The sequence below is a fragment of the Branchiostoma lanceolatum genome, chromosome 11 (genome assembly GCF_035083965.1).
Source record: "Branchiostoma lanceolatum isolate klBraLanc5 chromosome 11, klBraLanc5.hap2, whole genome shotgun sequence".
NCBI classification, from domain to species: Eukaryota; Metazoa; Chordata; class Leptocardii; order Amphioxiformes; family Branchiostomatidae; genus Branchiostoma; species Branchiostoma lanceolatum.
Genome location: NC_089732.1, coordinates 18,245,297 through 18,264,066, shown reverse-complemented (window position 1 = coordinate 18,264,066; position 18,770 = coordinate 18,245,297). Strand labels below are relative to the sequence as shown.

General features: G+C 39.5%; 1 protein-coding gene and 1 long non-coding RNA gene across 3 annotated transcripts in view; one reads left to right on the top strand and one right to left on the bottom strand.

The window, feature by feature from the left end:
- LOC136444474 (uncharacterized) overlaps positions 1 to 18,770 on the top strand; it is a 456,752-nt gene that overhangs the window by 79,657 nt on the left and 358,325 nt on the right. The window lies entirely within an intron of this gene.
- Positions 1 to 18,770, bottom strand: part of LOC136445288 (nipped-B-like protein A) — an 87,695-nt gene that overhangs the window by 34,361 nt on the left and 34,564 nt on the right. For both annotated transcript variants that reach the window (XM_066443208.1, XM_066443209.1), the window contains 12 exons: positions 17,313 to 17,456; positions 16,916 to 16,978; positions 14,197 to 14,283; positions 13,536 to 13,798; positions 12,332 to 12,434; positions 9,390 to 9,488; positions 8,718 to 8,864; positions 4,969 to 5,103; positions 2,724 to 2,822; positions 2,390 to 2,443; positions 2,030 to 2,138; positions 106 to 242 (listed from right to left, as the gene is read on the bottom strand). In XM_066443208.1, coding sequence (XP_066299305.1) covers positions 106 to 242; positions 2,030 to 2,138; positions 2,390 to 2,443; positions 2,724 to 2,822; positions 4,969 to 5,103; positions 8,718 to 8,864; positions 9,390 to 9,488; positions 12,332 to 12,434; positions 13,536 to 13,798; positions 14,197 to 14,283; positions 16,916 to 16,978; positions 17,313 to 17,456 — 1,440 coding nt within the window. The remainder of the gene's footprint in view (positions 1 to 105; positions 243 to 2,029; positions 2,139 to 2,389; positions 2,444 to 2,723; positions 2,823 to 4,968; positions 5,104 to 8,717; positions 8,865 to 9,389; positions 9,489 to 12,331; positions 12,435 to 13,535; positions 13,799 to 14,196; positions 14,284 to 16,915; positions 16,979 to 17,312; positions 17,457 to 18,770) is intronic.

The following is an 18,770-nucleotide window of genomic DNA, read 5'->3' as shown; positions in this document are numbered from 1 at the left end:
GTTCTGGCAGTAACCTGTCTAGCGACTACTTTTGCTCAGTCGTTGTCAGGTCTGACTGTACATTGTCCATGCACAAAGTAATAAAGTAGGGAAAGCATTACGTACACTACACTGCGTGGACAGGTATGGCTGGAGAGTCATGGCATGATCAACAAGTAACTCAGGTCGAACTTTACTGAACAGGTACAGCGTCTGCAGGGAAGACACAAGACGATGGCTGCTTGTCCTGTTCTCTACTGTCTCTGCAGGGAAAAAACAAGAGTTGAGTTATTTTAAGTGTAGTGGATCATACAGAAATGTTAAATCGCAGTACATTGTCCTGTGCAAATGATGAATGTGATGTTTTGTGCTAGATTGTACAACATTTCTGAGTTTGACGAGAATCGAAGTGAAGCATTTGATATTATTTTGAAGAGGGAAGAAAGGCAGAGTGACCAGGGGTCAAAGGTTTAACCTTATTTAGCTGCTCTTCATACCAGTCAATTTTTTGCCCAAAGTGGTCTTATTTGCCAGTGACAATGTAAGTATGGATGTCGCCAGGTGAATTCTACAAATATTCTAGAAATCAATGCTTTGAGACATTCATTTAAAAAATGGTGAACTACTCTTAGACTACCTTTTCAAGCAATTTGCCATTTCTAAAAGTTAAACTTGAAAATTGGTGCGGACATATTGTCTACAAATTACATTGACACTTCCATTTTTTCAGGATAACCACCATCCTATGATGTATGAAATCTGCCCCCCATGTAAACTTTTTGCATTATTGGATGCACAATGAAGTGTACTTAAAATCACATACAATTACCAGTTGACAACATGAAAAGACACATGCATCAGACCAAGGAGCTTAAATACAGAAGGAGGAAGGACACAATTATCACCCCGCTGCGCGCTATTGTACTGACCCGCCAAACCACAGGGCGATCTATTGTTTCCGCCCTCCGGTGGCGTCCCTTTCTGCTGGCAAGTTCTTCTCGGGCATTGGCGGCAAAACCATTCAAACTCTATGCTAATGAGCCCGATTGTGACGTCATGCCCTCCGATACTTGTCGAGAAGCGCCCGAGCTATTACCGAGATACCAGCAGTTTCTGGGGATTTCCTTATTTGGAAAGCGAATGTGACCTGCGCAGACGGCATTATCGCCGAGAGGGGACGATGGCAGACATTTTGATACCTGTTTTGGCGCTGTACGACAAAGATGGGTGTGTTTACAGGCATTTTTGTGGATTTTTCAGGTCAAAAATATGAAAAATATTCTGCGTTAGATGCCTTTATAAATACATTATGACTGTTTCCCCCCCCCCCCAAACCGACAGATTTTCAGGATAGTACATGTACATAGCTTTGGTGTTCCATTGTAATATTTTGTGTTGTTGGACTCCATTGAGTTTCCCTGGACTCATCGCATGACTTTTGCATTATTTGTTTTGTAAGTCTGGTCTCGGTGGATATCATTCGTAGTCATGAGCAGGATTTGGAGCAAGTATTAGCCACAGGAAAGTTTACACTCAGTATTATAATCGTAATGCCACAAGGAAATGTGCACAAACATTGAATCAAAACAAGGAGGTTAAATAGAGATAACCTCCACGCTTCTCAGTTTTATTTATTTATTCCATCGTAGACAAACTGTGTTTATAATTATGTCTATCCGTCCTGCGTTCTTGTACTGTACCGGTATACTGCACTCACTGCACACATATTTTCCCTGGCCGCTGGCGGCAACGAGGTTTGTATTAATTTTGCTCCATGGGATTGTCGCTATCTCTACACGCTTCTTCGCGCTCTATTTCACTAAAATCGTCCTTGAAATCGCTGAAATCAAAGTCAAAATCGTCATCTACTGGGCGAGCCATCTTGAAAACTGACCGTGACAAAGACTCACGCCAGTGCGGGCAATGCAAATTGGAGGCAATTAGCACCTTGACGTGAAGTTGTTGAAACGTACTCTCCTAAAAGAAGGCCAATCCTGTCCTTCCTCCTTCTGTATTTAACCTCCTTGATCAGACAGATTAAATGACTAACCTGCAGTTTTTTCCTCCAGACTGAGCACATTCTGCACCAAACAGTTAGTGATCTGAACACACGCTCTGCTGGCAGGTTTGTAGGAGGTGTTCTCTTCTGCCTTTAACAGCTACAGAGAACGGGAGAGAAATAACTGAGAACAGACCAAATTAAAGATGAGTCTACTGGTGGTAAATACTGTATGCCATAATATGGTTTGAATAATAAGGAAATGCAAGCAACTATACCCTAAATCCCTTCCTGATGCAAACACTAGACTGTTCCCAAATGACCAAAGTGCAAAAATGTAACATTCCAAAATATACCCTCTCCAAAAAGGGATTGGAAAAAATCCCTACTTACTGTCTACATGTTACTTACATTAGTCAGCAACTGTTCAAACCAGTCATATCCTGTTTCCTTGCAGGCATCAACCTGTGGAGATGGTAATGGCAACTCATCAATGCATGTTGTAAATGTGAGGGATGACCAGTGCATGTAGCCTCCTAAAAGAAATACACACAGCTAAACAAGTGTGGTGAAAAAGCCTTTGTTGAATACAATGGTGGCAGATTATCATTCCTTTTAAACAAGCCAATTCAAACGGTTGTGACAGGAACCTTCAGAAATACTCCGTATTTTTTCCACCGACAGAAAGAAAAAATCCAAAACAACTGTGTAGTAAACTAGATAATACAAAACTCATTATCCTTACCACATCAGTAATGTTGATGACTTTCCGAAAAAGGCTCTCCTCATCAGATGACTTGACAGGTGAGAACCACATTTGCTGAAATACGTCATTCACCAGTTTCTGGAAGTAAAGCACATGTTTTGAGTCTCTGACGGTTTCATTGGACAGTTGAATTGATCTATCTTCTAATTCAAAGGTCAAGTAGAACACAGAACAATCATTATGACTCCTGCTGAACAAATTGGTTGGCAGTAGTCTCATCACACCGTGTTATTCACACCTTGTACCGGTAGACTGTACCAGAGCAATGGCATCATTGGGCTATTGACATTCAAAAAGCGGCGGCCTAAATGGTACAAAAATGAGGCTAGTGCGGCAGACAATTCTTTTCTAGAAAAAAAACCGACCTTCTCAGCAAAGGTAATAATTGCGATAGTTTCTGTGCAGTTTTCAGCGTGTTATGTACCATGTATTATATTTATTACTTAGAGTGGACGTCTGGCTGAGCCGCAAACGATGATGACATCCTTCCAGTAAAGTCAGTGGTGCAGGTCAAATTTATGTGGTGCAGGTAATTATCTTCGCCGAGTACTTGTACTCGGAGAAGATTATGTTTTCGGTTGAAAAATCTGTTGGGTGGGTCTGTATGTATGTCAGGAGCATAACTCAAGAAAGCTTCAATGAATCTTTATGATTTTTGGTAGGTGTGTAGTGGCTGTGCAAAGGAAGGTCAAGTTCGAAAATGGTTCACCTTGCGTTATTTAACAGTACTGCAGCGGACTTTTAACTTTTTTTGTGATTGTATGTAGGCAAAAAAAGTTACGGAAACGTTGATGGATCTTCATGATTTTTTGTAGGTGTGTAGATGTTGTGGAAACGGAGGTCAAGTTCAAAAATGGTTCCCCTGGCATTTTCCGTCGGCATTGCAGCAGGCTTTGTGTGGATGTGTATTTGTATGTCGCCAGCATAACTCGAGAAGCTGTTGATGGATCTGTATGATATTTAGTGGATGGGTAGGGTTTACAGAAAGGAAGGTCAAGTTCGATAATGGGCCTTCTAGCGGTTACCTAAGGTACTGTAGCGGAGCTTCAAATTTTGGGGCATATTTTCTGAAAGTGCTATGGTCATGATTTTTGTGTGGTAGATACTTCATGCCGCAGGAAGTAAGTTCTGTAAATTTTGGCCCCCTAGCGGCTTGTTTAGAACTGAAGTGGGTGTTTTTGTTTTAACATTCGGACATGAATAACTTGAGAAAGGGTCGACAGAACGTCGTGATGTTTGGTATGTAGAGAGCTGAGATGGTACTTTACATAATCAATGACTGATTATGCAAATCAGTAGCTAATTTGCATAATTAGTAAGGAAACTTTGTTAACCCGCTGTATTTCATAATGGGACATGGGGCAGTGTCAGGTCAGATGGCCTTGCATAAACGTACATGTAGGTCAGAAAAATAAACAAATGGGACACCCACTATTCTCCAAGCAGAGGTGTGGGTCCAGCTGGTTTTTAACGTGTGTGGGTTGAGCTGTTTTTTTACCAAAAAACACATCAAAAAACAGCCAGACCCACTCCTCTGCTTGGAGAGTACACTGCACCAAAACTGCACCACTGCTAGCTAGAAAAGTCACACGTACTATGCCTTTCAAAATGTGTATGATATGGAATAAAGATTAATTGATTCATCTGTATTGACTGTACCATTTCATCATCACTTTCAACTTACAACACTGCAATATTGAACCTTTGTGGCCCATATAATATCAACATACTCATATCTTTTCATAACCAGTTATAACTCATATCAGCACACTAGACACATACACTAGTCCTGTACCATCAAATGATATCTAGACTGGACTCATTCGCCCCATCATAACTTCCAAATGGTATGGTGCATGATCAAATTTGCAGGGGGTGATAAGCATGTAAATACTAATCACTATCCATAATAAGCCTTGATTATTTGGCGAAGATAATGTGTTCGTGGAACTCTAGTTTTGAATGCAAGTGGAAAAAATTTGAGTCCTGATCAAACATACCCATAAACCAATTTTGTTCTGCCGGTGCGCAGTGTGGAGTATATTATTTTGTTTTCCTTCAAAAACCCAACTACAAAGAAATTACATTGAACTGGCCGAAATGCATCTACTTTTAGACTTTGGGAAGCACCTGTCCAGTCTTCAAACAAATAAAATACATGTCATATACACTGTAAAAGTGTATTATGGTACACAATGTGTTTCCTGACAAAGCAGAACTCTACCTTGATACCCTCTTCATCGTTCACTCTTCGTATCATCTTCACACACATCTCTGTGACCTTGGTGAAATCAGGAACCTCTAGACAGATGTCCCTCAGGATCTTGATGACTCTTTTGCGAACACTGATACCTGTATCCTGAGAAGAAATAAAATATACTTCAATACAAGTACTTCCAGGAACTCCTATGAGCCATAAAACATTAAAACAAAAGTAATGGTCAACAACGCACCACAAACAATCCTTCACACTCACGGTTTTGGTCACATTTATGACTGAAAATGATGTCAGAATGAACAATGCAATACAATAGCGCCACAGTTCACGAAAAATATTCTTTGGGAAGCAATAAGTCTAGATGAAGGTTTTACATGTAATACATATAACAATTATATAGTTGCTTTTCAAAAGACGACTTATTCTTGAGCCACTGCATTGTGTTCTGAACTGGTTGTCATGTTCACAGTGACGTGACTGGTAGTCATGACTGGATAACGTATAGAGCTGTCTACAGGTACAGTGTACAATCAATTAGGTACAGGTCCAAAATACCTGAACCCTGGTGGACCGATACTGAACAGGTACCAATTAGTTCAAGCTTGGCTAGGATAACAGGTCAGGGGACGGCCACTTTGACCGATAAAATTACCATGGCAGTGGGCAGAAGCCACATTTATACTTACAATGTAGTGCAGCACAGAAAAACACCTTTGAGTATCTGGAGTCAAATTTTTATGAAAATAATAACTAGCACGATTAAATATTATCAGTTATCATTTCAAACATGCTTTTGGCCATATTGAAAATCAACTATTTTTCTAATAAGTAATCTAGGTACAGGTTCAGGTCCGGACCTGTACCTAAACCTGCGTACCTGTACCTGTACCTAAAATTTGTTTAGGTTCACAGCTACATGTACATGTACCTTGCAACAAGACCTACATTCTGAAGAACGAATTTGTATGATAGAAAACAATGTTCAACTATCAGAAGAAGGGCGTATTTTTGGCACAAAGTGTATAATGCCATACATGTATACTATGTTAACTGCTCTTGTTGTATATAAGGCCACAGCAAGTAAATTTTATGGATGACATCAGTGCGCGCATTGATTTTCGCCTGATTTTGAAATAAAAAAACAAGATTCTTTTTTACCCTTCAGCAATGGTCAACAAACCGAAAATGATACAATAATACACACACACACACACACACACATGTATAAAATCTAAGTTCAGGCCTAGGAAAAAGCCCTAGAAAAAATATGCCGCCCCTAGCCTTCTTTTGGGCGCCGACTGCTGGATAAAAGGGGCGAAAAGTTTTCGATCTGACAACTGAAGGATAAAATTATGGAACACTGTGACATATCGCTGACGAGCTCACGACCGCATCGAAAGGTAAGAGTGCAGCAGAATGTACAGCGTCGGCGATCACAAGCAAGCAGCACCCAATAAGGGTTTGTGAGAAAAAAAATAAGAATCTTAATTTTCATCAATAACGGGAGAAATGTTCATATACAGAAGCTTCGTGTTTTAGAAAGGTCAGCAGTTCGCCAACCCCCGAACCCAAGATGGTGTCGGCGACCAACAACATGTCTCGCCCGATAAGTTTTGCCCACTACGAAGTCATTTTTTGGTGGAATTTATTAAGACACAGGATATGGATAGTAATCTCTGTGAAATCTGACTTTCCGACGCCATGCCCCACGTAATCGTCTTGAAAAGTTCAAACCGAACCAGAAGCTTGCGGTATTCTGTATAAATTCAACTGGGATGCACTACAGAACACCTCCACTGGGGAGCAGTTTGAGATTGAACTAACTTCCTTTTTATTAAAACACATCAATGCTATTCCATAGATTTTTGTCCGTCAAGGTCTTTTTAAAAAAACATTTCCGTCATAGACAGCAAAATCCGATGTCATCACACGCTAGAAAACGGTTGTCATGGGCAGGGATTGTGCTCGGTGCGGTCCCAATTCGTGGCGGTCACGTTGGACAGGTGGTCACCTTGGGCAGGCCCGCTTAATGCTTGTGCCTATGGGGAAAATTTTCGGGACCGAGAAAAAACGGTCACCATGGCCAGGTGGTCGCGTTGAAGAGGTGGTCGCCTAGGCAGGTTTGACTGTACCATGTTTTATCGCTTCAATTCTTCTGACATGCTTTATGGTGTTCAAGTTTGAAAATGTGGATGTCTTGTTTTTTTGCTGGCGCACTAAATTTGGAGTCTGCAGAGGATGCCATCCATAAAATTTACTTGCTGTGGCCTAATCCTTAAATGTGGCACATGTACTTGAGTTTGATTAATTTTTTATGGGGACCTAAAAACATGAGTTTTGGTGGAGAAGTGGTGGCAGTAATCTTTGTCAATTAATCATTGTCAATAAGTAAAAATTTTTAAATATTATGTATCATACATGTTAACCTATAAGTGGCACGTCACAAATATGAAATCTTCATCCTTGTTTCACAATACAGTAGATTCCAATTATTTGTATACCTTTTTTCTGTATATTTCGTATTTCTGTATAGAATTCCAAAACACCAAACCATTTACCATCCACTCAATGGTAAAAGCAATGTATAACTGTATCATCCACAGTCGTATTGTGTAGAATCTTGTCCGATTTTATCGTAAAATGACCCGAAACAATAGGCTAAAGTTTGGGTTTGTATTGTAGTTTCGGGAGCGGGGACGCCGTCTACCATTCGACAATCGCTCTCTTTTGTTTCTTGCTATTGTTCTGCTTTCAAACAGTCGATATCGGTACCTTTGACATACGTTGATCTCATTAAAAACCTGTTTTTCAAGGCTCAAACGACGCGACGAAAGTCAGCGAAACGTTAAGAAAAACAAGATTTTTGCCCAAGCATTTGAGCCTTTACGCTGTGATTTGCCGCGATTTGAGGTTATTTGTGGGCGTATTCGGCGGAGAATGTATTCTTTAAATACTTTTCCCGTGAAAATTCTACTTATGTAGCGTAGATGAATCGTATTTTACAGCGCAATTTCACGTAAAATGTAGCGGCGAAGGCTGGGTGACGCCAGGCAGCCATCTTTGTTTACTCATGTTTACCGCGTGTTCTAAGCGCTGATTGGTTTGCGTCATGAAAACATGTGCTCTGATTGGTTGGCTGCAAGATTTCACGTGATCAACATATGGCGGGAGTTTTTTTTTTGCAGGAGTATCCCACGCAGTGTTTGTGTGTCTTGCTCAAAATCCTATTCGCCCCCCCCCTCCTTCGGTACGTCAATATCACTAGTTCGGGGAGTCGTATAGTTCGGCGAGTCGTATAATTTACGCTGACAAATGGGCTATACAGATATGCGGAATCTACTGTAGATGTTTTTCACTTTTCGTGTTCTGAAAAAAAAAAACTGGCAAAATGACAGCTTTCACGTCCCAACTTTTTCTGTAGCCTTTGTTTTGAATTCAAAGTATGCCTGGAGTAATCATATTTACCAACAACACAAGATTTTTAATTAAATAGCTACAAATGTAAATGTATACACACATTAACGGCTGATTAGGGTACAAGTTTTCAACAGATTTTTAACATGTCATAAAGGACTTTTGCAAAAGTTTTAAACTGATTCTAGACCGGGTTTAAACAAAATTTGCACAGGAAATTGAACATGTTCAAAACCTGTTTGAAATGAGTAGGAAGAGAAGTTGTTTGAGATCTTTACCATAGGTGCGACACTACGCCACCTCACATTCATATCTAGGATAAAAATATGTGGCTGACTTACCAGTATTCTCTCAATGATCATATCGTAGTACTGGGGAATAAGTTCTGTCCTCAGCAGTACAAACTTGCCAACGAGCTCCAAAGCTGCCTCCCGTACAGAAGTAGACTGGTCCATGAATCGCCCATGCACACCTTTCTGCATGTCAGCCTAAAATTAAGAATTGTCTATGAGAATATCAACCAAAAAGAAATGACTAGAGGCTAATAAGTTATGACAGTTCATTGTGGTTACCCTTGCATGCATGAATGACCTTAATGTGAGGGAAATTTCAAGTAACTTCAAAGTTCCTTCATGTTAAGGTCCTTCATTCAAAGTGACCATTCAAACTCTAAGAAGGCTGTTACTGTTACATTGAAAAAACAAACAAGGTTGTACAAGGCATCCATTTTTTTTCTTTTATTTGTTGTGTTGGAATGATAGAATCTTCTATCATATTGTGTTGGAATTCTTATGAATACTCCCGAGATTTATCATGGAAATCTTTTTTTTTTCAAATCTTGATACTTCGAACAATTCTAAAGGACTGCTGTGACATATAAGACTACAACATGTATCTCATTACATTTGGCATGCAGAAATATTAATTGGGAATGTACATGTACATGTACACCTTTTCCCACCCCACTTTGATCACAAAACAGTATTATAGTAGCAAGGATAAAGAACAGTTACCCGAGCTAATATACCAGGATCCACTGCTACCACTGCAGTCAAGCACTTCATAGCACGCGTCCGAACTGCAATCGCATTCTCACTCAGCACTCGTAGAATCTGTACTCAACAGAATGATGCCATACAAAAATTAAATAAATACAAAATAAATTTTAGAATTTAAGTCCAGGCGTCTGTCTGCAACTCCATTCACCCATTGTCCAAACGGAGCAATTTTGCCTTACTGGCCTGGTGTGGGTAGGTATATTATATACACTCAACACAAAAAGTTTGGAAACATGAATTTGTTCATTCATATCATTCTCCATTATTACCTTCGCGACGAAATTTCGTCGAGAAGGTTATTTTTTGATGCATGTCTGTGTGTCTGTTAGTGAACAGGATAAGTCGAGAACGCCTGGATGGTTTGTTGTCGTATTTGGTGTGTCCGTGTGTATGTGGGAAATCTCAAGATGATTAGATTTTGGGCGAAGTGTTTTGCATAATTAACGAGAAAAGTGTAAAAATGTGATATATTGTATGCTGAAGTATGTGTACGTGTTGGCTGTGTTGTTTCAAGGCGTCATGGATAGGGGTAGGGGTCCTGAGGGGTCATGTTGAAGGCAGGAAACGTCAGTTACTCGGACAAATTGGCTGTCAGCCAGCTGTAGGCATTGGTAAGGTAGTCTCCAAGCAGACCTATGGGTTGGCTATAGCAGGGGCAGGTTTTGCTTCAGACTTTGAAAGGGAATTACTCAAGAAGGGCTCGGTGGATGGTCATAAATTTTTGTAAGTACATAGCTTGAGTGCTGATGTACATGATTAGATACTTATTATAATTAATGAGGAAAGTTTATACATCCATCAATTTCCATGATAGGACTCTCAAACATGTGACATATGTAACTGAGGAAGAGAGAAATATTAATAGATATCAGCTTTGCAAATGAGAACCTCATTGACATAATTAATGAGAAAAACTATAACTCGAGATGGTCTTGATGGATGGTCATGATTTTTGGTATGTAGATAGCTTACGTGATGCTTTGTATGATTGGATGATAATTATGCAAATCAAATTCTAACTCGCATAATTAATGAGGCAATTTTAAAAATCTGCTGTGTTCCATGATATGACTATTCAAATATGTGACATTTGTAACTAAGGAAGAGAGGAATGTTGATAGATAGGAAATATGCAAATGTGGGCCTAATTAGCATAGTTAATGAGAAACTACTATAATTCCATACTAGTAAATGACGGCAATTTCATACTTGTGGCATTAGGAAGTTGTGTGAATGTGAACACCATTGAATCAAATTATGCTAATAAGGAGGGAGCTTATTTGCATAACTGATGATAAATGTTAGCATAACCTTCTTTGTTAAGCTCATAGTCATAACAAGGAGGTTTGGACAACTTATGTTATTTGGGTGAAGAGGGTCAACTGGTATGATTGATGATTGATGAAAAACACTCCTAATACGTCAGTCATAAAGGTCAAAATCATTTGGCGAAGGTATGAGGTCGTAGAACTCTTGTTACTTTTAAGTCATTGCATGAGAATACCAGGCAGAGGTCGGAAGATGGGGGTCAACCAAATCGGCTCATACTTTGTACATGTGATAGGTATGTGGAACTATGAACAGCCATATCATCAAAACCCTCCAGGTATTTTTCGTTATGGAGTACCGGGACCCCCCTCGGAGACCCTCAAATATCGAATTATTTATGGTTAAAAATTACTGACATTACAATGGCTACCCTGATAATTCTAAGAAAGATATGGACATAAGTATTCTATTTCCATTGAAATTGGGTTCCAGAGTTTTACAGAACAAAACTTCAAGATGAATGGAAATTAAGAGGGTGTACTAGGGGGTTATCAGAACCGATAAAAGCAGAATTTTCATCTCACTACATTTAAGTCATTTGCAACTTTGTCGTCGACGCTATGGAGCAAAAGTTTATAGACATAATTTTTTTTGTGGAGGGACTGTTCATATTTGTGTTTTTTTTGGGGGGGGGGTGTCGTCTTTCGAAAATATGATCCGGTACATTTAAGTACTGTAGCTATCTGATGATTTGTGTTATATGTCACTGATTGTCAGTAAAAATAATATTTTCTTCGATCGCATGCTTCAAGTTCCAAGTAGAAAATGCATGTACATGACTATTTTCACTTCTTGTGGCCCCCGGTTAGGGGTCATAGCGGGGAACCTACAGTGTATGCCCAATTTTTCAACATTACTATTATATTTTACAAAGAGGCGAGGAAGATCATCCTGATTTGAACAGGCTATGTACAGTTATTCTGTTCAATATCTTTATAATAGGTATGGTCCTGAGGCATAGTTGAATGGATATAAGTTATAACCTACCTGCCTGCTTATTATCTTATTTCCCTCGGACAGTTGTACATGTATGGACACAGTTTACCTAACCTCGACTGTCAATTTTTGAAATTTTCCGGGGGGTACTTCTATCTAAGGGGGTACTTGTATTTGAGAGGTGAGAGTACATGTATGGTTGACCAAAACCAAGATTCTGAACTCTTGTCTCTGGTTTGAATATGAGGGAAGCAATTAGTACAAACCAATGGAAGGCTCAAACATATTGCATCTTCGTATGGTATCACCTTTTCCATGATCAAATGTTTCTAAACATTTTGCATTATCAGGAAGAAAAAGAAAATCACTACTGAATAAGTTCTCTAACGAATGAAACATTGAACATTGAATCAGTGGATGGTGAATGAGACTTACCTTTATCAAATTGAATGTAGAAAACCAGACTGAGTATCTCACAATATTTTGAGAGATATCACCTAGTGTTTTGCTCAACTCTGGTAGATTGCACAATCAACACAATATTCTTCAAAATTCACCCACCCACATGTCGTAAAATACATAGCAGCATATTCTGGGATAATGCAAGTCTCATTTGTTTGATAAATTCTCACCTGCTGCAAGTAGATGTCAAAGCTTTGAGAGAAAGGTCTCTGTGATGCCAGGTAACGAGCAATCAAACAAGCATTCTCATAGCTCAAGTTGCTATGCTTGGTACTGTGAAAATAAGAAGCAAATGTCAACAGTGTTGATACAAAAATGGTATAATGCCTTTCGTAGATTCGAGTTCGCTTGTGCAGAGTCAAAGGGGAAGGCCCCTGTGAACAGTTCTCGTCTTGACCTTGTCTCAATTTGCATAACAATGACCAAACGGGTTTTGTTTACGTCTCATGGGCCTTTAGTGTTGACACTGCACATGTGTACTCTACTCTACTCTACAAAAGGGCTGACATGTATGGGCTCTATGGATTTGTCAGAGTGTCTTGTAACAACAGTGAGCAGTGAGTGGACGGCGAACACATGTACATGTGTATGTAATTACCTGGGAAACAAGGCATCCCCTGCAAAATGAGGGCATCTAATTTCCTTGTTTTCTTAATGTAGGGCGTTCATCAGATGCCCTTACCCCCTGCTAGCTAATAGCAAGCGTGTAGGTAAGCATAATAACACCTTTCTACACAAGCTTTCTCTACACGTCAATGCCTGCCAGTGTTTTATCCATTTTAGTGAAAAGGGAAGATAATCTGTTTTCTTGGGCCAGTCAGGTTTTAGTGTTAACATCATACGGTTTGCTAAAGGGAACACAGCATGAGAAGCAGGTATTATGAAAAAAACATATTTTTATGAATACAAAATCAACCAAATTTGCAAAATGTAATCACAGATGTACAAATAAATGATCCATTCATAGTCCAGTAACCCAGTAGAGCTCCTCCAGGTGGACCCATGGGGTGATATACATGATGGGAATGATGCCCTAAGTATTGGTTCCTATGGGATAATTGCTGAAGATACTGGTCAATTTTGGGGTCAAAGCAATAGAATAATTAAGCTAAAACTATCCACACACACCATACACCATCATTTTGTAATTTATCTGGAGGGTACTCGAAGGGTTATCAGAATATTGGTGCTGTATAATAAAACTGCTGCCTTGTCCAAGTTCTATTTCAAGTTGCCAATATAATCATTTTTTTGGATACAAAAAATTATCATCTGCAGAACAAAAAAACTCGCCTCTGTAGTCGAGTCCCTATATAAGATTAAGTGCTTGCCGCAGCTGTACATTACTTTCACTTTAAGTCTGAATTGCTTTACCGTAGAGTTCCAAGTGGTCCATGGCTGGCCTGGACCATGGTCAAAAGAAACTTTTTCCTCATATCTGCAGCCTGCATTACATCAGCAGACGACACTGGCTCAACCATATTTTGCTTTTTGACACCACAGTCATCTTCATCTTCTTCCTCCTCCTCCTCATCCGAGTCATCTTCTGCACCTTTGGACTTGAACCCTTTCATTGATCTCTCAATCTGGGCTGTTGAGTCCCTGTACCATTGTGCGATGTAGAACTGGCGTGCAAACTGTAAAAATGGAAGCCAAAGAGCAAAAGCATGAGATAATGTAAATTAAGACTACCTGAATCAACTCACGGTTGTCATTATGTATCACTTTTCTGCCCCAAAGCCACCACAGCAAACAATATTAATGATGAGAAATGCTCCAATGCCCCTAATTCGTGTCAAATCAATGTCTATAACCACTCATTACCATAAATACAGAGGTTGCCATGGACTTCAGGGATTTATTTGTAAAGATTTGATCTACAAATCATGGATTTATTTGTAAAGATTCTACAGGGGCATGACTAAGGTCATGGAACTACAGGCTAAGGATGCCTTACTTACCTTCAGCAAATGTGCATTCAGCAAATGGTTTAATATGGATAATTGCAAAATCAGTGGACTCCATGTTTACTCACATGAAGGGCTGGATCTGTGTCTGAATTCTCTGCCAAGTAGTCTAACATGGCTCTCTGGAATGTTTGTGTTTGGTCACCATCTGCAAACTGAAAGAATATAACACAACTGTTAGTGCTGCATACTTAAACTCATGTTCATGTTCAGGTCTGGATTCAGGTCCAGAGGTTAAGGTTCAGGTCCAGAGTTATCAAAGTCCTGACCTGAACCCATGGGATATGTGTGCTAGAAATCCTTTTATCAGTTACAAGTAAAATTGCATGTCGGCATAAATTCTACTGGTATGTGTAATTTGAAAAGTATATATGAAAATGTGGGCAAATTTCTCTAAGCACCGTATGATCTGCCATTGTATACTGTTCCAAGATCCTTTGCGTAAGCTCATTGCGCAATATGTTAATCTTGCATGAAGTATTTGCGTTACACATCTCTGATTGGCTATTGCTACAACTGGAGGCAGGAACTCCCAGCAGCGGGCCGCAACAACACAAAAACAAAACATTCGTACAGTGTGCTGCCAAATCAACATTCTATAGGACGATGACATTGTAATATTCAATCTTGTAGTGCATCTCTCAATACAAAAAAGAACTTAATCCAGTGCTGTGTACTTCAATCAATCAATCTTTATTCTGAAATCAACATTGCAGGTGTGTCTGACGACACACCTGAATTACATTAGATTTCTTACAGAAGTATGTTAAAAACATTCCAATAGACCAGATTTAAAAGAATTATCATGCGCTTAAATACATTAAAAAAGTTACTCTGGACGAACGAGGACAGACAAATATAGCTTTAAACTAGGTTTTGAATGTCTCTCCGAGTCCTCATAACAAACGAGTCACTGTGACGTTTGGTCTTGCTAAGTGGTAATTTGTACATGTGTCGGGTTTCCCTGTTCCTTAGATTATGGTCAGGCTTCTTCCTAAGTGGGAGGAAGACATTGCAGGGGTGGGAGGGGTCTCTTAGTATTCTCTGAAGTTCACTACGTGACCCATCCCCTCTCCTAGACTCCAGGGTTGGCAGGTGGTCACAAGGAACTCCACATATCCTCAAACACATCTTCTGAATTCTCTCCAACTCGTTTGACAGACAACGTGGAAGGCCGGCCCAGACAGGGGACCCATACTCTAACACAGGTCGGATAAAAGACTTGTAGATTTGCACGAGTACATCAGTGGGTAGGGCAGCATGCCTTGCTACGCGCAGGTAATGTATACGCGGTTGGACCTTAGTTAACGTGTACTCAACATGAGGTCCCCGTGTAAGGTCGTTGCTGATCACAATTCCAAGAAGCTTGAAGGATGTGACTCTCTCGCCGGGCTCGCCGTTTAAGGTAAGTGGAGGGGGTGATACAGGGCTACGGCGACTACTTTGATCTGTGTCTTGTTCATAGCTACAAATAGAGCTCCCTGCAGAAGTTTGTGTTGATTCCTCCTTGATGGCAGCTTACAGCACCATAAATTCCACTTAAAAGGCTTAAAAGACTAGACAGCTAAAAAGGTTGGGCAGCTGTAAAAAGTGCCACCTGTCGATTAAAGTACGCACCCCGATTCGGGCAAATTTGCGGCCTTGAAAGGTAAATTGAGAAAACCTGAATAAGGTATGTACCCCTTCTCCGGGCCGACGCAGCAGTTGAAATGTCCCGACAAGTACATGTCTTTAAGGCAGTTCCTGCCACAAATGATTGTTTAAAAATACATTTCAGTCGTTTATCAAGTGACTGTGTAGTAACAGGCGACACAGCAGTAATCGGCGCAGGCGCAGAAGGCCAACTTTTAGCCCATGGAAATAGGTTTGGTACCCTTGGTAAAAGTAGCTGTAAAGGTTTTTTTTCTAGGATATGTTGGTATTTCTGAGCTGGATGTTACAGGTAAGGGTTTCTACCTTCTACTTGTGTTGAAAAATCAGACTTGGATCCATGTTTGTGGTGTCTGTAGGCAGTACAAGTTTGGTGTTTTTGTGTGATTATCAGGTAGAGAAGGAGGTCAAAGGTCAATTTCTGTAAACACGGCTGGATTCGTAGGGGTTGCGCCGATTAGAAAGTTGAAATTATGCTCTAAATTGAAACTTTAGAGGCCTGACACCCCTGCCAATGCATGTTTTTCATGGACTAAAACTCAGGTAGGTGACTTTTGACAGCTTCTTTCTTACATGATTGCCATATATTAAGATAGGAAGCCTGATTACGCTTCTGTGGCCAGTATAGTAGTAACTTGTTGCAGTTTTCTAGCAGGAACTGGAAAACCGGCGTGCCATGTTTTTGGCTGCCCCAATATTACGTAATAGTATGCAAATATTGCGAGATGTTATCGCTTTACGCATCTCTTATTGGCTGCTGCTGAACAGCCGTGTTTCTACGTCCAAACTTTGATCATATCTGCCAAAATTATGCGTATTGTCATGTTTATATTGGTGCATAGGCAGAATTTAGCGGGCCAAATTAAAAGAAAGTAGTCTTTTGTCAAATAGTCCACTTTGAAGAGGCTTTCGGGTGCTTTTTTTGCTAAAATTAAAAATCTGTTAACCAAGAAATTAAATTGGTGTGGCCCAATGCAATGAACTCAATTTCAAGAAATCAGTGAATTGTAGGTGGGGCTACCTGAAATTTCAATAGGCAACTTGGCTTTCTACCCAGGTTGCACACCGGGCCACCTGGCTCAAAAAAAGTATTTCGCACACTGCATATCAGAAATGAAATTAAGTAAAACTACTTACAGCAGGACTTGTTGCCTCGTCTTTTTCAACCTGTACCGACTCACTCTCAGACACAGAGTTTATCTGGGCAAAATACACAAACACATAATGTATGGAATAAAACCTAATTTAAACAAGTACATTTACAATGTGCAGATTCTGAAGGATTTTTAAAAGAAACCGTCTCACTGAGATACTGTGAAAGAAAATAATGAAAACCCTTAGCACTGCATGTATAATGAAATTTTAGCACTGTATAATGAAAACCCTGCTTTCATTGTTAGATTTGATTTCTTTTTAATCCCTAAAATCTAATTTTTTCAACACAAACATAGACATACACATGAATTGTATAAACCATGGTATAGGAAAGCAAGAGTCACTTGCCACTCCAAAAATATGCATAATCATCACACACCTCATCCATGACAGCATCTAAAGTGTCTTGATCCAGCTCACTGGACACAGCATCCTTCCTTAATCGTGCTGCTACCATTCCCAGGTAGTCCAACGATGACACACGCAAAGACATTTCAGTAGAACGGTTACTGAAGTGGTGAACCTGATGTGAACAGGGACAACACAGGCGGAAGTTCTATCAAACTATTTCATTTTGAAGTATGGTTGGATTTCAAAGTCTGAACTCAATGTTTAGCTGACAGCTTATTCAACATGAAATACATTCTGATCAACAAACCACAATGGTTATCATTGATATTAAATCATGGAGCCCAAAACACTTCCTGTATACATGTATCAGGCAACTTACATGTACATAATTCTGCTGGGTAATGACTAATAGATTTGAGGAAATAAATATCTCAAACTTAACTGTATTTCAGTTATTTGTTTGGCATTTGATACTTGGTAACACCGATTAGGCTGAGTAATTAAATTTTTATTATATGGATGACATCCTCTGGGGACCCCAAAACTGATGTGTGCGTGCATATAAAAAAAAAAGGTTGCAAACAAAAAAAGTCCCTTCAATATGAAATCAACGTGATCAAGAAGGATGAACAAAACTAACCACCCAGAGTATGGTATACAGAAATATAGATTCCTCATATTTGTTCTTTCAACACTTTTTTTACCTTGGAATTGCATTTGTAAGGCAGGGCACGAAATAGTGGGTGCATGTGCACCTTTGTGCACCCAAAATTGGATCTCTGCACCTAATTTTTTTTTGACTGGGTGCACTAGTGTACCTAGATATTTTTGCATGCTATAGGGTAAAGGTACTATTGTACACTAGTATACAGAATATTCTTGAAATGTAACTATCAGAAAAAGCAATATATAACCTTTTGTTATACTTCAATTGATGTATTGCTTGAAATTTGAAATTTTGTTTTGCTTGAAAGTTAGCTATAGAATTACAGATTGAAATTCTTAAGTGAGGCAGTAGTGTTAAACTTTATGAATATGTTTTGTTGAGAATCAACTTTATTTTATGTGGTGCACCCCAAATTCTTTCTGTGCACCTAATTCTTTTGCTTGGGTGCACCAGTGCACCTATTTCCAAAAAAGGAATTTCGATCCCTGTTTAACGGCCATGTTAATTTGATTATAGGGATGACATCAGCGCACATCAATTTTTGTCCGTTTCCACACACACAAATAGTATAAAGCAGCTGCAAAATGAGAAAATACATGCTGTTAATTGCCAAAAAATATTTCGGAAAACAGATAATAAGGTCGTCGAATGCAGTTAACATACATGTACTCTCATACTCCCAACATACTCTCACATACCCAATACATGGACCGGTGTAGGTTAGATGCAGGTAGACATCAGAAATAATTGCGTAACTCAATTTCTACTTTCACTAACCTGCATATGCAGGACTGGACGTGATATTTCAAGTCCTGTATT